Genomic DNA, 16,270 nt, shown 5'->3' with positions numbered 1-16,270 from the left:
GGGTTGAGTGGGAGAATGTAGCACTGGACTAATAGGAGTCTGTATTTATAGCCTGTGGGAGAGAGTGGAGAGGGAGTGAGAGGTTGACTGTAAGGGGAAACTGAGACTCATATGTGCACGAGGTGTTGTTGTGAGCAGATGGGCCAAGACGTGTGTTTGTGTCTATCAATCTATATTTTGTTCTCTCTTGAGCCAATGCAGTTGGCCATCCTGTTACTTTCAGTGAGGGGAAACAAAACACCTTATAGAATGAATCATTTAAAATGTAAATATTTGTTATTCACCTGATATGGCTGGGCCATGCCCCCCCCCCCCGCCCCCTGGGAGGAGAAAGTAATCCTCCTTATCATCCCATTTCTTCCATTTCCCATTTTCAGCATATATTGTGTACTAGGGCTGATGTTTGAAAAGAGCAACAGCTTTTAAACACCCTGCTTGTGTGTATTTATAGTTGCTATTCACACATCTCTGATGCCTCTGACATCTCGCTAGGCTCCCTTCTATTTCAGTCGATCCGGTCTCAAAGGATCATCTGCTGTAATAACTTATCTGTCAGGTGTCAGAACTCTTACTATCCCAATATATACTATATGCGACTTTGAACATTGTTTTATTTTCTACTGCAAAATTTTGCGAGTTTCAGGAGTGAATTAATTGAAATCTGCTGTTACAATAAACTGAGGCTGGGCTTCGTTTGATTTGCCAGGGAATCTCTAATTATTTGTTTCTTCGTCTTTGAACACTCCATTGTAAACAATATCAAGTGCTATAAATTATGGAACACACACATTTCCTGTTTGTCAGTGTGTGTTGTTCTCACCGACTGACCACACCTCCAAAAGCAAAATATAGACTTTTCTACAACAGCTTTATAAAGCATGATTACACCACTCTTTCACTATGAAACTTGGGTTTTATATTTATAAGTGCAGAGATATAACATTTTAGTTGTTTTGAAGTGAACCACAATACTATCTGTAAATATCTATAGTTTATGCCTGTAGTTTTAGTTTTAGTTCATGTAAATAAAGAGCCATGACAACACATAGTTTTCATCTCCATCTTGTCATTTATTGCTTCTTTCTTGACATGGTATCGTTCTCTCTCCCCTCCCCACAACTCTGTCTCCTTCTTTCCTTCACCATTCAGTTGAAGTTTCTCTCCTCTTAAGGTGGAAATACTGATCATCATCCCCTCCCAATATTGTTAACACTGATTCACAGACCCCTACAATACACTGGATACTTAAGTTAGTTAATAACACACAACTGGAAGTGGTGATTTTGTCACCTTTTTTGAATTTTACAAATGGAAGTTATTTTTGTACAGTCAATACAACGAGGAGAATACAGTTGGTAGAAAACAGTGGCCAAAGGTAATGTTAAATGAAGAGTAAGATAAGACACCACTACCATGCTGCAACAGACACGCCGTCTCAGACACACGCACAAGGTGTATACATACACACACACACATACACACACAAAGATACACAGGCATACTCAGACACACACAAACAGCCATACGCACATGCACACACACACTCAAACCCTGGCATTATCAGTTGACATGAGGTCTTTCGTTTAGAAAGTTTATCAGAATCTTTTATATTTACGTTCATTCAGCACCAAATGGCATGATGGGTTGAGATGGTTGAGGCTGGGCAAGGAAGAAACCCAGGCAGAGAGAGAGAGAGGCGAGAGAAGGGAAGATATTGCAGCTACACTGGACACCACATCACACTCACAGGACGAGACAGGACGGGACGGCACTAAGGCAGGGAGCAGAGAGAGAGAGAGGGGAGAGACAGCGAGGTAGAGTCAGAAAGCAGAGCAGAGGGAATGTCAGCCTGTGTTGATTGTACGGGTGTGTGTGTGTGTTTCAGTTCTTCTCCCATCTCATCTTTGGTCCATTTGTCCAGGGCTTTTCCACAGCTGTGAGAGTGTGAGGGTGTGTGATTGATCTCCATTATTCTCTTTCCAGGCCAGTGTGGTGTGTGCATGCATTTTCAGTATTTTGTGTGTGTGTGCGTGTGTGTGTATGTTCTGATGTATGAGGGCGACCTTGGCTCTGTGTTCTGTAGGGCTCAGCTCATCAGATGACGCTCTCGAAGAGCAGTGTGCTCTTGGCTCCTGCGGGGGGCAGCAGTTTGGCCTCGGACTCTGGGGCCAGGTACTCCAGGTGATGTCTGCCCCACACTGGGGTGGTTAGGTGCTGCCACCGCTGCACACAGAGAAACACACAGAGACAGGGACGATGAACTTATTGGGCAGACACTTCAGACCTCTCTAATGATTAACCATGAAACCACGAGTGACGGATGCGGGGGGCAATATCCAAGGAGACACATTCCTACTGACTTATCAACAATTACAAAAAGGAACACACACACACACACACACACACACAAGAGAATGCATACTCACTCCTACACACAGACATACTGACCTCCCGCAAAGATCCTTTGCAGCGCAGTAGTTTGTAGAGGACAGTGACAGGGATGCAGAGCATGGAGGAGAGGGCCAGCCCCCAGCCAAGCGCCTCACCCCACGAGGGGTACGTGTACACCGTGTTATAGGTCAGGGGCTTGTAGTTCACTACATGGAACAGGAACACTCCCTATATGCACGCGAAAATGTCAAATGTCAGAAGCTGGCAGGAACACACATATGACGCATACACATATATAGCAACAGATCGTACCACACAGACAAAAGGCGTGATGTAGGACCAGCACCACTTCATGTAGGGCAGGGGCCGGTAGCCGATCATGCGAGCCACATCGTCCATGAAACGATCCGCGCCTGCCAGACAGAGCATAAGGATATTGTGATGATGCATTGGATTGTGTGGTTGCTGTTACTATCGGTGATGGAAAACACGCTGTGAGCAGTGTGCTCGTGCCTCACCGTAGACCCATGCCACCACCACACACTCCCAGAAGGCCTGCCACAGAAGAGTGATGCCACTGGCAGAGTAGTAGTCAAACAGCTGGAAGACGTACATCCCTCCCTAACAGAAACAGAGACAGAGAAGTCAGCGTCATTACCACCATCCTTTTAATACTTCAATGTTTGACCTATTTCCTGCCTCCTTTCATGCTTTCCTTGCTCTTTCATCCTTTTCTGGTCATGGTTTTCCCATGCCTATTAAACAATTATGCAAACCATCTGTTTTTTGTTCTGACACATAAATAATTAAATATGCCATATATATAAAATCTTCTCCTTGCAAAACACTTCTGAATGAGTCCAGGTAAGTGGCTTTGCATGCAGCTCCTGAACGGATGTAAACAGCCTCATATTTGGCCTGGATGTTTGTTGTGTGGTACTCTGTCAGCCTCCAAACCCACCTAACAAGCAAGACTAACATCAAGGGAGGTCTAAAACTCTGGGAAATCCTTGCTGTACCTCAGTGACCATGGACATGTCGATGAGGAAGCAGGTGACACAGCAGACGGCCACCACCACCTCTCGCCGCAGGGACCCCAGGGCAGATTTAGGGGGTAGCATGTCTATGATTCCTGTTATTAAGCCCTCCACCCCTACAAACTGAGAAATAGAGTGAAAGATAGAGCGATAAAGCAACAAGGAGACAGGGAGAGAGAAACAGACAGAGACAGAGAAAGAGACAAAGGTGAGGGAGCTGAGTCAGAAAGACTTGAAGAGAGGATAATAGCTCTTGTATCTCTTACCAGAAATGGCAGTACATGCGTAGCCACTGCGGCTACGGGAGGAGGAGAGAGTGAGAGATGGATGGAGAAGAAATGAGGGAGAGGATGGGGAGAGAGAGTGAATGAATGGAGTGGAGAGTAGACAGACGCTCTCTGTGTGAATCAGACAGAAGCTCATTCACAAATCTCTGGGTTGTAAAACAATGGATGTAGGCACTGGCTCAAACAGACACACACCAAACAGGCTGTGAAGAAATGCAATGCTAAAACTGGCCACCAAGTGTCTGGGCTGTTTGTGTAGCGGTTGTGTGAGAGGAAGTGAAAGCGAGAGAGAGTGAGTGAGAGAGTGAGTGAGAGAGAGAGACGGAGAGAGAGAGAGAGAGACACAGAGAGACAGAGAAAGAGACAAAGGTGAGAGAGCTGAGTCAGAAAGACTTTAAGAGAGGATAATAGCTCTCTTAGCTATTATAAATGAGAGACAGAGACAGAGATTAATTTGCTATCTATGCTAGAAAGAGTGTTTGTATGCACAGTATGGGTGTAAGAATTCAAATAACAGCAAAGTATAGAAGTGTTCAATTCCAGACATGGTCATGCAGTCCCTGCAAGCTACAGGCTTTCTCATATGCCTTTAAAAAATGGATGTAAACAAAAAACTAAAATGTGTGTATGCATAGGCATGTTACCTGGCTGTCCAGGCCCAGTACGAGCAGCATGAAGAAGAAGAGTGCTGCCCAGAGCGGAGCCAGAGGCATCAGAGTCACAGCCTTGGGGTAGGCTATGAAGGCCAGGCCTGGACCTGCACATTAAGAGACAGATTTATACGCTCATAGAGTCAGGGGCAGAGAGGCCTTCCTGCCGCTGCTAAACTCGTTGCACTGGGGCTAAGCTGGTCCTAGTCAGGGCGGAGGGGAAAGCTGTATTCTTACCACTCTCGGCTACCTTACTGATGTCCACTCCTTGCTCAGCAGCCATGAAGCCCAGCACAGAGAACACCACAAAACCCGCAAAGAAACTGGTCCCGCTGTTAATGAGAGCCAGCACAAACGCATCCCTACAGAGAAACAAAGGATGAGACAACAAAACGAAAGAGAGCGAGAGAGAGAGAGAGAGAGAGAGAGAGGATAGAGGGTGAATGACGCTTTATAATATGCTTTAAGATGAGGCTTATGTAAGACACTAAAGGCAGACATTGGCAACAGAGGAAGAGACAGGTTGGAGGGGGGGTAGATAGGGGGATCAATAGTAATTTCTCTGATAGCTGCTGCTGTCTTTGTAGTTGGCAGGTAGAGAGCACAGAGCAAATGAGCCAGGGAGAGAGAGTCAAAGAAAAAGACACACCGAGTGTCTGCTACATACAGTATAAATCTTGCTTACGATATAGTAATGATTCACTCTTGTACGCATGTATGTGTGAATCCATGCATGAATCAACAGCATTAGTTATCCTGTCTCCACAGAGATCCTCTGTTTATCCTGACTAGCCTGCAAGTAGAAAACAAAGTCTTGCTGGAAACACAGGCCAAGAATCCAACTCCTCTCTGATATGAATATTGTATAAACAACAGCTTGACCTGGATAGTTACTGCCATATACACTGCCGCAGCTGTATTCAGCAGCAACCTCCACACAGTCAACAGTCAATAGGCTCTGTCTGAAATAGCACTAAGGAATGCCTGAGAGAGATGTGGGTAATCAAAGTAAGGTAGAGTGAGTGTTTTGGTGACCAGAACAGTCCATATCAAGACCACAATAATTAAAGAAGACAGTTGTGCTGTGTACAAGCAAGTAGACTGATAATGAAGACAGACAATTGTATCTGAGAGCAGTTTATCCACACATCTCACCATCTATTCCTAGACTAGCCTCAGTGTGTGTGAGAAAAAGGGCTGAGCTGACATACCTCAGAATCTGAAGCCATCTTTCAACTTCCAATTTAGGTCAAGAGAAAGAAAATGTTTGATGGAAGGATATTCCTAATGCTCCCCCTGCTATGGGCATTCCATAAATGCCTGTAGCGTCCCAGTATTAAGTCCTGAGAGCTATTAAAAATTATCTCTATTATTGGTGTCCAGCTAACTACCATGTAAGGGTCTGAGCGTTTACATATCTCTGTCTGTTTAGGCTAAACACATGCAAGCACATCAACCAGCTCCGAAAAAGCAGTGTGAGGCCAGCTGTAGCTAGAAATGAACCTTAAGGAACCTCCTATTGTAGCACTTAATTTCTGTAGCTTTTCACAAACTATCATGGGAGGTTAACCTGAAAATAAAAACCTATTCACTGCTATTTTGATCAGGGAAATGACATTGCATCTTACTGGCACTTACTCTCGTTGTTCTCTCCTGACTAGATCCTTGCTTGTGTTGTATTAAAATCTCATGTGTACGTCGCTTTGGATAAAAGCGTCTGCCAAATGGGAAATTGTAATTGTAATCTGAAATATGAGCAGTGTGCCAGCAAGTCTTTGGTGCTTCAAAATTCTTGGCACACATGTATCCAAGTCAAATGATTGTTTTGGTGGCCAGATATGCCACAAAACCTTACAATATGCCATCCCAAAACCAATAAAAAGGGTCTTAGAAAATAGACTGTTCGTTTAAAATTATACTTCTTCTTTGCACCTGTTTTGCATCTGGTTACACAGTAGTACTTACAGTAGTAAGTAATCATGGTTTACACAGTGGAAGTGATTCTACTGCATGTAACTGTTACTAAGGACATAGTGAGTTCAAACAGTCACTCTGGAAGAGTGTAAGCTGTGAAAGCCTAATTCTAACAGAAAGGCTATTTTTCTTGTTTGTTTCATAGTACTCAAGTCTATGGTCACATGTTTGGCTGATGGTGTCTGTGTTGACGTTGGTCTCATTCCAGTTACAATGGTGTCTGACTTTATGTTGTGGTTAAACTCACTGGTAACAGTTGTTATGGAAGCGGTTGTAGCTGCCCAGTGCGGTGAGGGCACCCAGTCCGATGGCATAGGAGAAGAAAATCTGAGTGCCAGCGTCAATCCACACCTAACACAAAGGGAATTGTATGAGTAATGCAACATTTTGTCTCTTGTGGCCTTTTCTTATGAAGGTATTATTGTAGCAAAACATTGGAGTTTGCCAAATATTCACACACCTGTGTTCTAAATTAGAATTTATATTCACACATCTGTGTCTTAAATTTAAATTCATATTCATATTCACACTTGTGTCCTAAGTTTGAATTAATATTGACACATCTGTGTCTTAAATTTGAATTTAAATTCACACCTGTGTCCTAAATTTGAATTCACAGCACATTTGATTAGTTGTAAGTTGTATTAAAAAAATCTGTTAAAGAAAAAAACTAAAATAATTGCAACAAATATCATATTACAAGTTTGTGTGAATATTTTCTGTGAGCGTAGATTACAACATGCAAGTTTTCAGGTGTTTTGCTTATATAATATATAATAATACCCTCATATTTTTTTAACACTACTCTGCTACAGACAAATGTGATGTGCATACCCAAACACAAGCTCATACAGACATCATACCTGTGCTTCTCCAAGTTTGGACCAGTCCGGTTTCAGATAGTAGACAATCCCATCTATAGCTCCTGGCAGAGTGACTCCGTGGGCCAAAAGAACAACCAGAACCAAGTAGGGGAACAGAGCTGTGAAGTACACTACCTACAGAAAAATGCAGAACAGAGCTGTGAACTACACTACCCACAGGAACAAGCAGAACAGAGCTGTGAAGTACACTACCTACAGAAAAATGGAGAACAGAGCTGTGAACTACACTACCCACAGGAACAAGCAGAACAGAGCTGTGAAGTACACTACCTACAGAAACAAGCAGAACAGAGCTGTGAACTACACTACCTAGAGAAAGAAGGAGAACAAAGCTGTGAAGTACACTACCTACAGAAAAATGGAGAACAGAGCTGTGAAGTACACTACCTACAGAAAAATGGAGAACAGAGCTGTGAAGTACACTACCTACAGAAAAATGGAGAACAGAGCTGTGAAGTATACTACCTACAGAAAAATGGAGAACAGAGCTCTGAAGTACACTACCTACAGAAAGAAGAACAAAGCTGTGAAGTACACTACCTACAGAAAAATGGAGAACAGAGCTGTGAAGTATACTACCTACAGAAAGAAGGAGAACAAAGCTGTGAAGTACACTACCTACAGAAAAATGGAGAACAGAGCTGTGAAGTACACTACCTACAGAAACGAGAACAAAGCTGTGAAGTACACTACCTACGGAAAAATGGAGAACAGAGCTGTGAAGTACACTACCTACAGAAAGAAGGAGAACAAAGCTGTGAAGTACACTACCTACAGAAAAATGGAGAACAGAGCTGTGAAGTACACTACCTACAGAAAGAAGGAGAACAAAGCTGTGAAGTACACTACCTACAGAAAAATGGAGAACAGAGCTGTGAAGTACACTACCTACAGAAAGAAGAACAGAGCTGTGAAGTACACTACCTACAGAAAAATGGAGAACAGAGCTGTGAAGTACACTACCTACAGAAACGAGAACAAAGCTGTGAAGTACACTACCTACAGAAACAAGCAGAACAGAGCTGTGAAGTACACTACCTACAGAAACAAGCAGAACAGAGCTGTGAAGTATACTACCTACAGAAAGATAGAGAGCTGTGAAGTATACTACCTACAGGAGGATAGGGAGCAGAGCTAGGACCAATTCTTAGGAGATGCACAAGGGGGGCTATGCATCAGAACTCACATAAAGTAAAAGTAGAAAACTCTAAAGCAAACCATAAGCAAAACCTAAACCCCTCACATTACAGAGAACAACTGAACAACAAGATGTTTCTGTGCTTAAATGACTAATGTGATAGTTGGTACAGGCACAGTTGGTACAGTTTAGTGGCAATCAATATGGGCCGTCTGCTATATTCAAACACTTGCAAATAGTTGCATCTATCTTTACATTAATTTGCTTATGTGTACATAAATGACCTCAAGCCTAAAATAGGTGCCCACCCAGTCCTTCATGTAGTAGAAATTGGGCCTGTTATGTTACTTTGAAGAAAAGGTAGCCTAAACTTGGAAAGCCAGACAATTTGTAACCCTCCTGCAATAGCAGGGGTCTTTGGCAAACCTTTTGAAAAGGCAGGTAGTCTTTGTCAAGTTATGCTGAGAAAGCTGCCCCCTGCTACCCAGTGGAAAAGTCCCAGCTACATCAGTATGGTAAGCGCAGAGCAGTGAGAAAGAACATATTTGCCTTGATCTAGAGTGAACACGGGGAGAAAAGCCCCTTTCCAGCTCTCAAACATCTACATGGGAGAAAGTTACTAATCGGCTTAAGAGAGGCTGGCTCAATCTCCCTCATTGTTTTTCCCCCTTCTCTATGAGCTTTGGCTACTGCTGTGACACACATATGCAAACATAGACTTTATATACAATGAAATAAGGATGCATACATTATGCCTGTGTATCAGAGCACACACACATTCAAAAGCATGGGCAGTGGGCATCCTTTTTCCATGCCACTAATGGAATGGAAGTCACTCTGAACAATATGTATGTACACTGGTATAGGGATGCAGGGATCAGTAGAAGATTATAGACTGACTGAAGCTTTGAGCCTCGCATGTAAATACATGTGATCGAAAACACGTAAACACCCAAACACCACAAAATGAACAGACATTCAAAGACTACGTGTGTGCTTGTGTTTGAGTTCATATGTGTTTCAGTCTAGACACTGATCCTCTCACTATGTTAAAGCTGATTTAGGGTCAAAGGGCAAAATACAGCGAACTGCATGAACCAGGACAGTACCGCCAAGCATTATAAAGAGTTGTGGGGCCAGAACATACGTTAACTTCCCTGTTCAATTCATGACACACACAGATACACACAGACGTCTGCTCACCTTGCCAGTGGATTTGACTCCCTTCCATATGCAGAAGTAAACAATGACCCAAGTGACTATGAGACACAGAACCATCTCATAGCTGATTTCACCAGGCTCGTCCAGCCCACCAGACAGACGGAGCACCTTACGTCTAGGAAGAAGAACACAGAGATGTGGCTTTTAGAAGAGAAAAAACAAAAAGCAACCCGCCAAACACATCTGAGACCTAGTCAGCAGCAGAGAATAACAAGGGAAGTAAGGGTGTCTGCAAGTTTCATCAAGTTAAATTTAAGACTTTTTAAGACCTTGTCAATGCCAGTTGGAATGAAATATAGAGGCAATTTTACAAATAAAAAATGTAGACCCATCAGAATATAGGTCTGTGTGACGTTTCTCACTGGAAACATTGCACACTAATAATCTGCAACCAAAATCACTAAAACTGAATCTAAGACTCAAAAACGCTAATGCAAAATGTAACTGTATTCAAGACGTTTTAAGGCCTTAAGTTTAGATAATATAATTTAAGACTTTTTAAGTCATTTTCTGAATTGACACCCTGTTTGACTGATCCACAATTCCCAGATCAGGGATGACGTACTCCCAGAACTCGATGACTGGGGAGCGCATGCCTTCTGCCTCAATGCAGCTGCCATTGAGGAGGAGCTGGGCCGAGGAAAGGTTGAACGGGGAGATGGCAGACAGGATGTTGGAGGGGGCGGCGGTGGATGATGGCAGAGCTGACAGGGCAGTGCTGCGGTTATGGCAGGTGCGGCGGAAGTCCTGTGTGCAGTTGGCGGTGTTCCAGGGGTGTCCGCAGGTGGCCCAGGGCAGCGGGGTGGTGAAGGAGTGCAGGAGGAAGTAGAGGCCCCACACAAGAATCATGATGTAGTAGGTGTTACAGAAGAACACTATCACCATGGAGGCGAGGCCCAAACCTGGCAAGGAGGAAGAGGGGGAGGGACAGACAGCGCGATGGAGAGGAGGCGTATAGATAGAGAGAAGATGGGAGGAAATTTGCAGTAGAAACAAGTGAGAGGTGAAGGACTTGGAATATTATTGCTTCTGAGAGAAATACATTTAATCTCTCTTTTGCACTCTCTCTTTCTTTCACACACATGCACACACAAAGTTACCTTTGAAGAGGGGTGCGATGTTCCAGGCAGAGACCCCTCCTTGCTTCATGAACTGTCCCAGAGCAATCTCCAGGAAGAAGACGGGGATGCCCCCGATGAACACAATCAGCATGTAGGGGATCAGGAACACACCTGCAACATGCAACACACACACTCTCTGTCATCAACACATGGTTCACTGAATTGATATCTAACCTGAAGTAACAGGCAAGTGGAAACATATTACAGCTGGACTGTTTAGCACTGGGAAATACTTGATGCTGAGTGGCTGGAAGGGTGTTCAATGTGCAGAATAACTGAACAACGCAGACAAAGCTGTTTCTCTGTTTCAAAACGAATGCACTTGCAAGGTTTGGACATCTAGTAGGAGGTAGATATTGCTCTTTGCCTGGTTTGTGGTCCTCCTGCCTTTGCAGGGTGTCAACAAAGCAGTGCACAAGCAGCAACAAAGCCGAATAATAATGTTATCAATACATTCCTGGTATCAAATTTTTCCACATCACATGAGCAATGGACTTCGGTCTTCCCAGTTCAACTAGCAATGATGCTACTTGTGACTACGCCTGGCAATAGCCTAGACTTATCCTGCAATCTGTTTGGAAAATGACTTTGATATTGTTTTGGTGACAATGAAATGGACAGCTAGCATGCTAGTTATGCTAATAAACACACTTTCAGACCATATTAATTGACTGCCAACCATAGGCACCATTAGTGATAGTAAGGTTTGTTAACTTAATGTCATAGCTGTTCTGGGACTCCATTGCCAGGTCACTGCTAAGGTATATTTGGTGGACTAGTATAGTGGCATTCATTTCATGCATTTCTGACATTAGGCTATAATGAGTTTTTTATTGGTCCGTCATGAGCCGTGCAATATATTACACTATCAAATTTGAAGTAAAGGCCATATATTCAAGGTTTTGAGTTTTCAAGGACACAAGCAATACCTAAACACTGGCATAGCTGCAACTTATCAAGCAACTGACGCGACAAGAAAAGAGGAGGAAGCAGTTAAAGAGGAAAAGAGGGAAAGAAAGGGAGGAGGATACACAAGGCCACAGATAAGAGATGCATTGAGAGTTTGAGTGGGAGATAACTGCATTGTGTCTCATTCCGCAAGTGTTTGGACATTTGTGGCTAGTATTGTCCTTGAAAGTGAAAGTTGCATGGAGAGTAGGGAGAGACAGAGAGACGATAAAATGGAGACAGCAAAAGTCAAGGGACTACTGCAGGAGTCATTAGTCTGATTAGAGACATCTAATGACCTCTCACGTCATTTTAACTAGTAGCAGTTGGCCTAGGGCGATTGTTTTCAACACATTTCCTATATTATCTCCATTTGGATCCTCATACTGTAGCTGTGGCTTGCTGTGATATGAAATACACAGTGGAAATAGGCTATGAAAAAATAGGATGCATAGGATGTTTAACTCAATACTACATCCAATTGCAGCAATTTGGTATGAATACAATGGTGATGCCACCACAGTGCGCAGATGGGAGTGAGTCACATGACCAGCTGTGACGCAGAGCAGAGAGAGGCTGCTAAGAAGAAAGGAGGGAAAGATGGATGAATCAGAGGAGGGAGACACGAGACCGGCATAAAAACTGGGACGATGCGGTTAGAGAGAAGACACAACAAATACAAAAATCACAATAAGACATTGATGTGGTGACTCTGCAACACTGCTATCAAGTGACAATTTGTCTCTCATTCAGCCCCTCATTCTCCCTCTCATTCACTGAGAGTAGAGGGCTGTAGCCTTATAAGGAAACATTTGTGAGTCTCAGAGAGAAAGGGGGGGGGGCAGAGAGAGAGAGAGAGAGAGAGAGAGAGAGAGAGAGAGATGCAATAGGAGGCGTGAATGGAAGGACAGGAGAGAAAATATTTGTGCTGACATACCCTAACATATTGGCCAAATCTGTGAGGAACTGCATCCTTAATAGGCTTACGTAAATCCTCTCTAATCATAACTGGACCAGACACATCAGGCCTAACAGCTGAGTTTAAGACTGCCAGAGAATTAATTTCACCTATGTACAGTACATTCACCTATTAAGAAGCAGGTTTGAGAGCCTGCGAACGCCCAACTCTTATCTGATGTCGTTGTTGTGTTACAAGGTGTTCCCTGGGTTGGTCAAGGACGCAAAATGAGGTAGCTGATGTGGCACCGCTGACACAGAGGGAAGGAAAGGACGGGCATGGTCACAGGACGCTTATTGTGCGACAATATCCATATGCCGCCTTATCAGGAGGAGAGTGGGAGAAAGCACCTTTGTGTGCTACATGGGTGCTGGGCAGGAGCACAGGGGGTGGACTGTGTGAGGCAGGCCATTGTTACACGATACCAGAAGGTGGGTATCAAGAGCCACGGGTCACAAGACACACAGAGGAGAAGAGGGAGGGGCTGGACCAAGAGAGGTTGTACACACACAGCCGCACATTCACTTTCATTTAAACACCTCATAAAAACAAATAGGAAAAAAAGTGGGTGCGGTGGAGATAACAAAAGTCAAGGCCAAAGGTTGCAAGCAGGCCAGGTTGCGGTTGAATGAGTGGGCGTACATAAAAAAGGAGAGGACACACAAAAAGGAATAAAGTAATTCAAGAAAGGTAATAAAGGAAAGCACACTATAGGGAAACTTTTATGACGTGTGTCTATCAAGGAACGGACGGCAGTAATAAATAAACTATGCACAAGTGACACCATGTGAGGGGGCATGGCTTTTCAGCTACGTGCTCACAGCCACGCAAGCCCTCTCCCTGTCTGTTGGGTATTACGTCTCTCCATGCTCCCTTGTTCCTCTTTCACTGTTCTCCTGCCCTCGCTCTTTTAAGCACAACAGCCTCAAGGGTATGCCAATAGGCTGAGACTGTCTGCTTTGCGTGTTGCAACTTCACTGCAACAAAATATGCATTAGATGATAATGATGCATCCACTTACAAAAGGATTACTGGCATAAAAGATGAACTTACTATTTAATACTATTGAAAATCCTAGGTGCTCTACGACATTTGCTTACAAAATGGTAACATTTTAGAGAGCGTAGTCATCTCTATTTTTGAAATGATCAAAAATACTGATGATTAACCCTAACAATGAGTATTAAGTAGGCCTATAATATTTTTTCCAAAATAGACATATAACATTTTGGAATGAAACCCTTCAGTGGCTGTATCAGTGTGTGTAGAAAAGTGTTTTGTGTGCATGCATATAGTAGGCCTCCACAGTAGGCTACACAGTGTTTCTTAAGCTCACCTCCTCCGTTCTTGTAGCAGAGGTAAGGGAAGCGCCACACGTTGCCCAGGCCCACAGCAAAGCCCACACAGGACATGATGAAATCCATTTGTCTGGTCCAGGTTTCTCTCTCCACCACTGGTACTGCTGTGGCCCCAGTTCCAGGCCCAGCTACAGCCCCGTCCTGGTTCTGGGGCGGCCCTCCCCCTCCACCCTCACCACACCCAGCCCCAGCACCAGGCACAGGCACCAGGGGGCGAGCCACCCCCCCACCCTCCTCCTCGGAAGGAATCCCTCCCTCCAGCTGGGGGAGACCGATTTCACCTGGAAGGGGAAGAGATGTACAAGCATTGGATGAGAAAGAATACCGATACAGAAAGAACAGAGCAAGAGGGAGGGATTGACTTGACTGGAAGGAAGGACTAACGGAAAGAGATAAGAAAGCAGGAATTGAAATGTCAAAGTAACCACTAACAAATTATCCATGTAGTCTATTTATCACAGAGGATAACAGACAAAGGCTCTAATCAGCAATATTTCAGAACCACGCGTCTCCAAAATATACACACACACATTCACAACTTTACAAGCCCACTTTATCACGCATCAGCACTGTAGAAAGATGAACCAAGGACAGAGAGAGCCACAGACAGAGAGAGAGAGAGGGGGAGAGAGACATAACTGATGTACTGTATGGCTGTGGCGACATTGGTTTCTTTCCTGTAATGCCAATAAAGCATATTTGAATTTGAATTTGAATTTGAGAGAGAGAGAGAGAGAGAGAGAGAGAGAAAGAGAGAGAGAGAGAGAGAGAGAGAGAGAGAGAGAGAGAGAGACTCTTTGCAATTGCTTTGGCAACATGTTATGTCTAATAAAGCCGATAAAGCCTATTTGATTTTGAAGTTTAGCGAGCGAGAGAGAGTGTGTGTGTGTGTGTGCATATGGACCACTCTCTGTTTTGTTTTGGGTTCATTGTAGGGACAGCGTCAGTACAACTTTAGTCAAGCGTTAGAAAGCTCCACTAAGCCACAACAGGGCTAAACATGTTTTTAAAATTACATCTCACTACCATCCATTCATTAGATCTCTGCTGTGATTGTTAACATGGGACCGCTCTACACTGTTGGCTAGACTGTATTGCCGTTTATTCGTTGTCAGTCACAGATCTGAGGCTGTTGTCGTCACTATGACTTTGAGTCTCCCCTCCCCGCTCTCTCTCTCTCACTCTCTCTCTCTCAGTCAGAGTGATTGGTGTGCTGCGGTACAACACAGCAGACAACAGTCCAAGGTATAAGCTCCTATGTCAGATACAAAGCTTTTACCTCGTCTCGTTCACACGGGCTACCGTACAAATGCACACCGACACACAAACACACCCCAAAAATACACTGTCACTCATTAGTGCCGTTCCATGATATGAGTGTCAGCCGCTCTGTTCTGGATGCAAAGCAAAGCAGTTTCATCCAGATCAGAGCAGTTTGAGGGGGTGTGTGAGTAGAGGAGGGAAAAAGACAGGAGAGAATAGGAGAGAGGGGATGAGGGGAAGGTAGGGGCTACCATATCTATGGAGCTGCTCATTAAGCTGCTAACTGGACACACAATTTAAGGTGATTTGACAAGTTTAAGGAATACTTTAAGGGTATGTGATGATTTAAGGTTCATCAAAATAGTTCACCTGTAAGGTCAAGCCGGTTTAGAGTGTAAACCAATGATTGTTCCTGGACATAAATGAGGTATAACACCAAATACTCATCTCCCCTTTGGAGTTAGGCTACTTACATGAGTCACCTAATCTAATATGTAGGATAAGCCTATGACTTAGAAAGCTAAATGATGTTTTATTTTGTGAATGTTTGTATCTCCCGTCCTACACCAGGACTGACACCTGCCATTAGAGTTCAGCACCACACCAAGCTGCAAAATTACTTCCAGCCAATTAACTCTAAAGCTTTGATGTGAAGTGTATGTTGAGATATATCTTTATGATACAGATATAGTGAAAAATGTAGAGTGAGACCGGATAAGTGCAGCTGGTCTGGGGCTGCTCTTTTTCCTCAAAAGAATAAAGGACAAAGCACTGGATGGGACAGGGATGCTTTAATTCATCAGCACTAAGTTAAAGCATTATGTTATTGTACTTAGACTAAATGATAAAAAATAATATATATATATATATAATATCATACTTTACAATCATCTATATATAGTGGAAGTTAAAAATTTTACTCACCTTGGTTGTTCTCCTCCACCTCTGGTGACATATTGTTTGGATAGCGGCACAAAAATATTTTTTATTATTTCGATACCGGTATTTGGGTTTAAAAAAAAAAAAGCAAGCCGGTTGTG

The 16,270-nt window shown here is 43.6% G+C and overlaps 1 protein-coding gene across 2 annotated transcripts; it reads right to left on the bottom strand.

Moving 5' to 3' along the window:
• Window positions 1-1,089: 1,089 nt before the first annotated feature.
• Window positions 1,090-16,185, bottom strand: LOC139663769 (sodium- and chloride-dependent creatine transporter 1). Of its 2 annotated transcripts, none has more exons than XM_071542505.1 (14): window positions 16,155-16,185; window positions 13,946-14,248; window positions 10,683-10,814; window positions 10,148-10,484; window positions 9,565-9,697; window positions 7,203-7,337; window positions 6,587-6,690; window positions 4,603-4,727; window positions 4,360-4,472; window positions 3,411-3,551; window positions 2,910-3,012; window positions 2,704-2,804; window positions 2,449-2,619; window positions 1,090-2,223 (listed from the first exon to the last, which is right to left on the bottom strand). In XM_071542505.1, the coding sequence occupies exons 1-14, from the start codon at window positions 16,183-16,185 to the stop codon at window positions 2,095-2,097; spliced, it is 2,058 nt and encodes a 685-aa protein (XP_071398606.1). In that variant the 3' UTR covers window positions 1,090-2,094. The 2 variants fall into 2 exon arrangements, with proteins under 2 accessions (XP_071398606.1, XP_071398607.1); XM_071542506.1 differs by lacking the exon at window positions 16,155-16,185 and having other exon boundaries at window positions 10,148-10,195; window positions 10,292-10,484; window positions 13,946-14,057.
• Window positions 16,186-16,270: the final 85 nt, after the last annotated feature.

The sequence above is a fragment of the Centroberyx affinis genome, unplaced genomic scaffold, assembly GCF_046629955.1.
Source record: "Centroberyx affinis isolate AG114_WGS23_722 - 3 ecotype Tasmania unplaced genomic scaffold, CSIRO-AGI_Caff_v1 ptg004114l_1, whole genome shotgun sequence".
Classification (NCBI taxonomy): domain Eukaryota; kingdom Metazoa; phylum Chordata; class Actinopteri; order Beryciformes; family Berycidae; genus Centroberyx; species Centroberyx affinis.
This window is presented reverse-complemented; position numbering and strand designations above follow the sequence as displayed.

Excerpts from the sequence above, each read along its gene's own strand:
- LOC139663769 (XM_071542505.1), bottom strand. The coding sequence starts at position 16,185 with ATGTCACCAGAGGTGGAGGAGAACAACCAAG. Across the intron at positions 10,815-13,945 it reads CTGCTACAAGAACGGAGGAG|GTGTGTTCCTGATCCCCTAC; the intron begins GTGAGCTTAAGA and ends TGCATGTTGCAG. Across the intron at positions 3,013-3,410 it reads ACATGTCCATGGTCACTGAG|GGAGGGATGTACGTCTTCCA; the intron begins GTACAGCAAGGA and ends TGTTTCTGTTAG.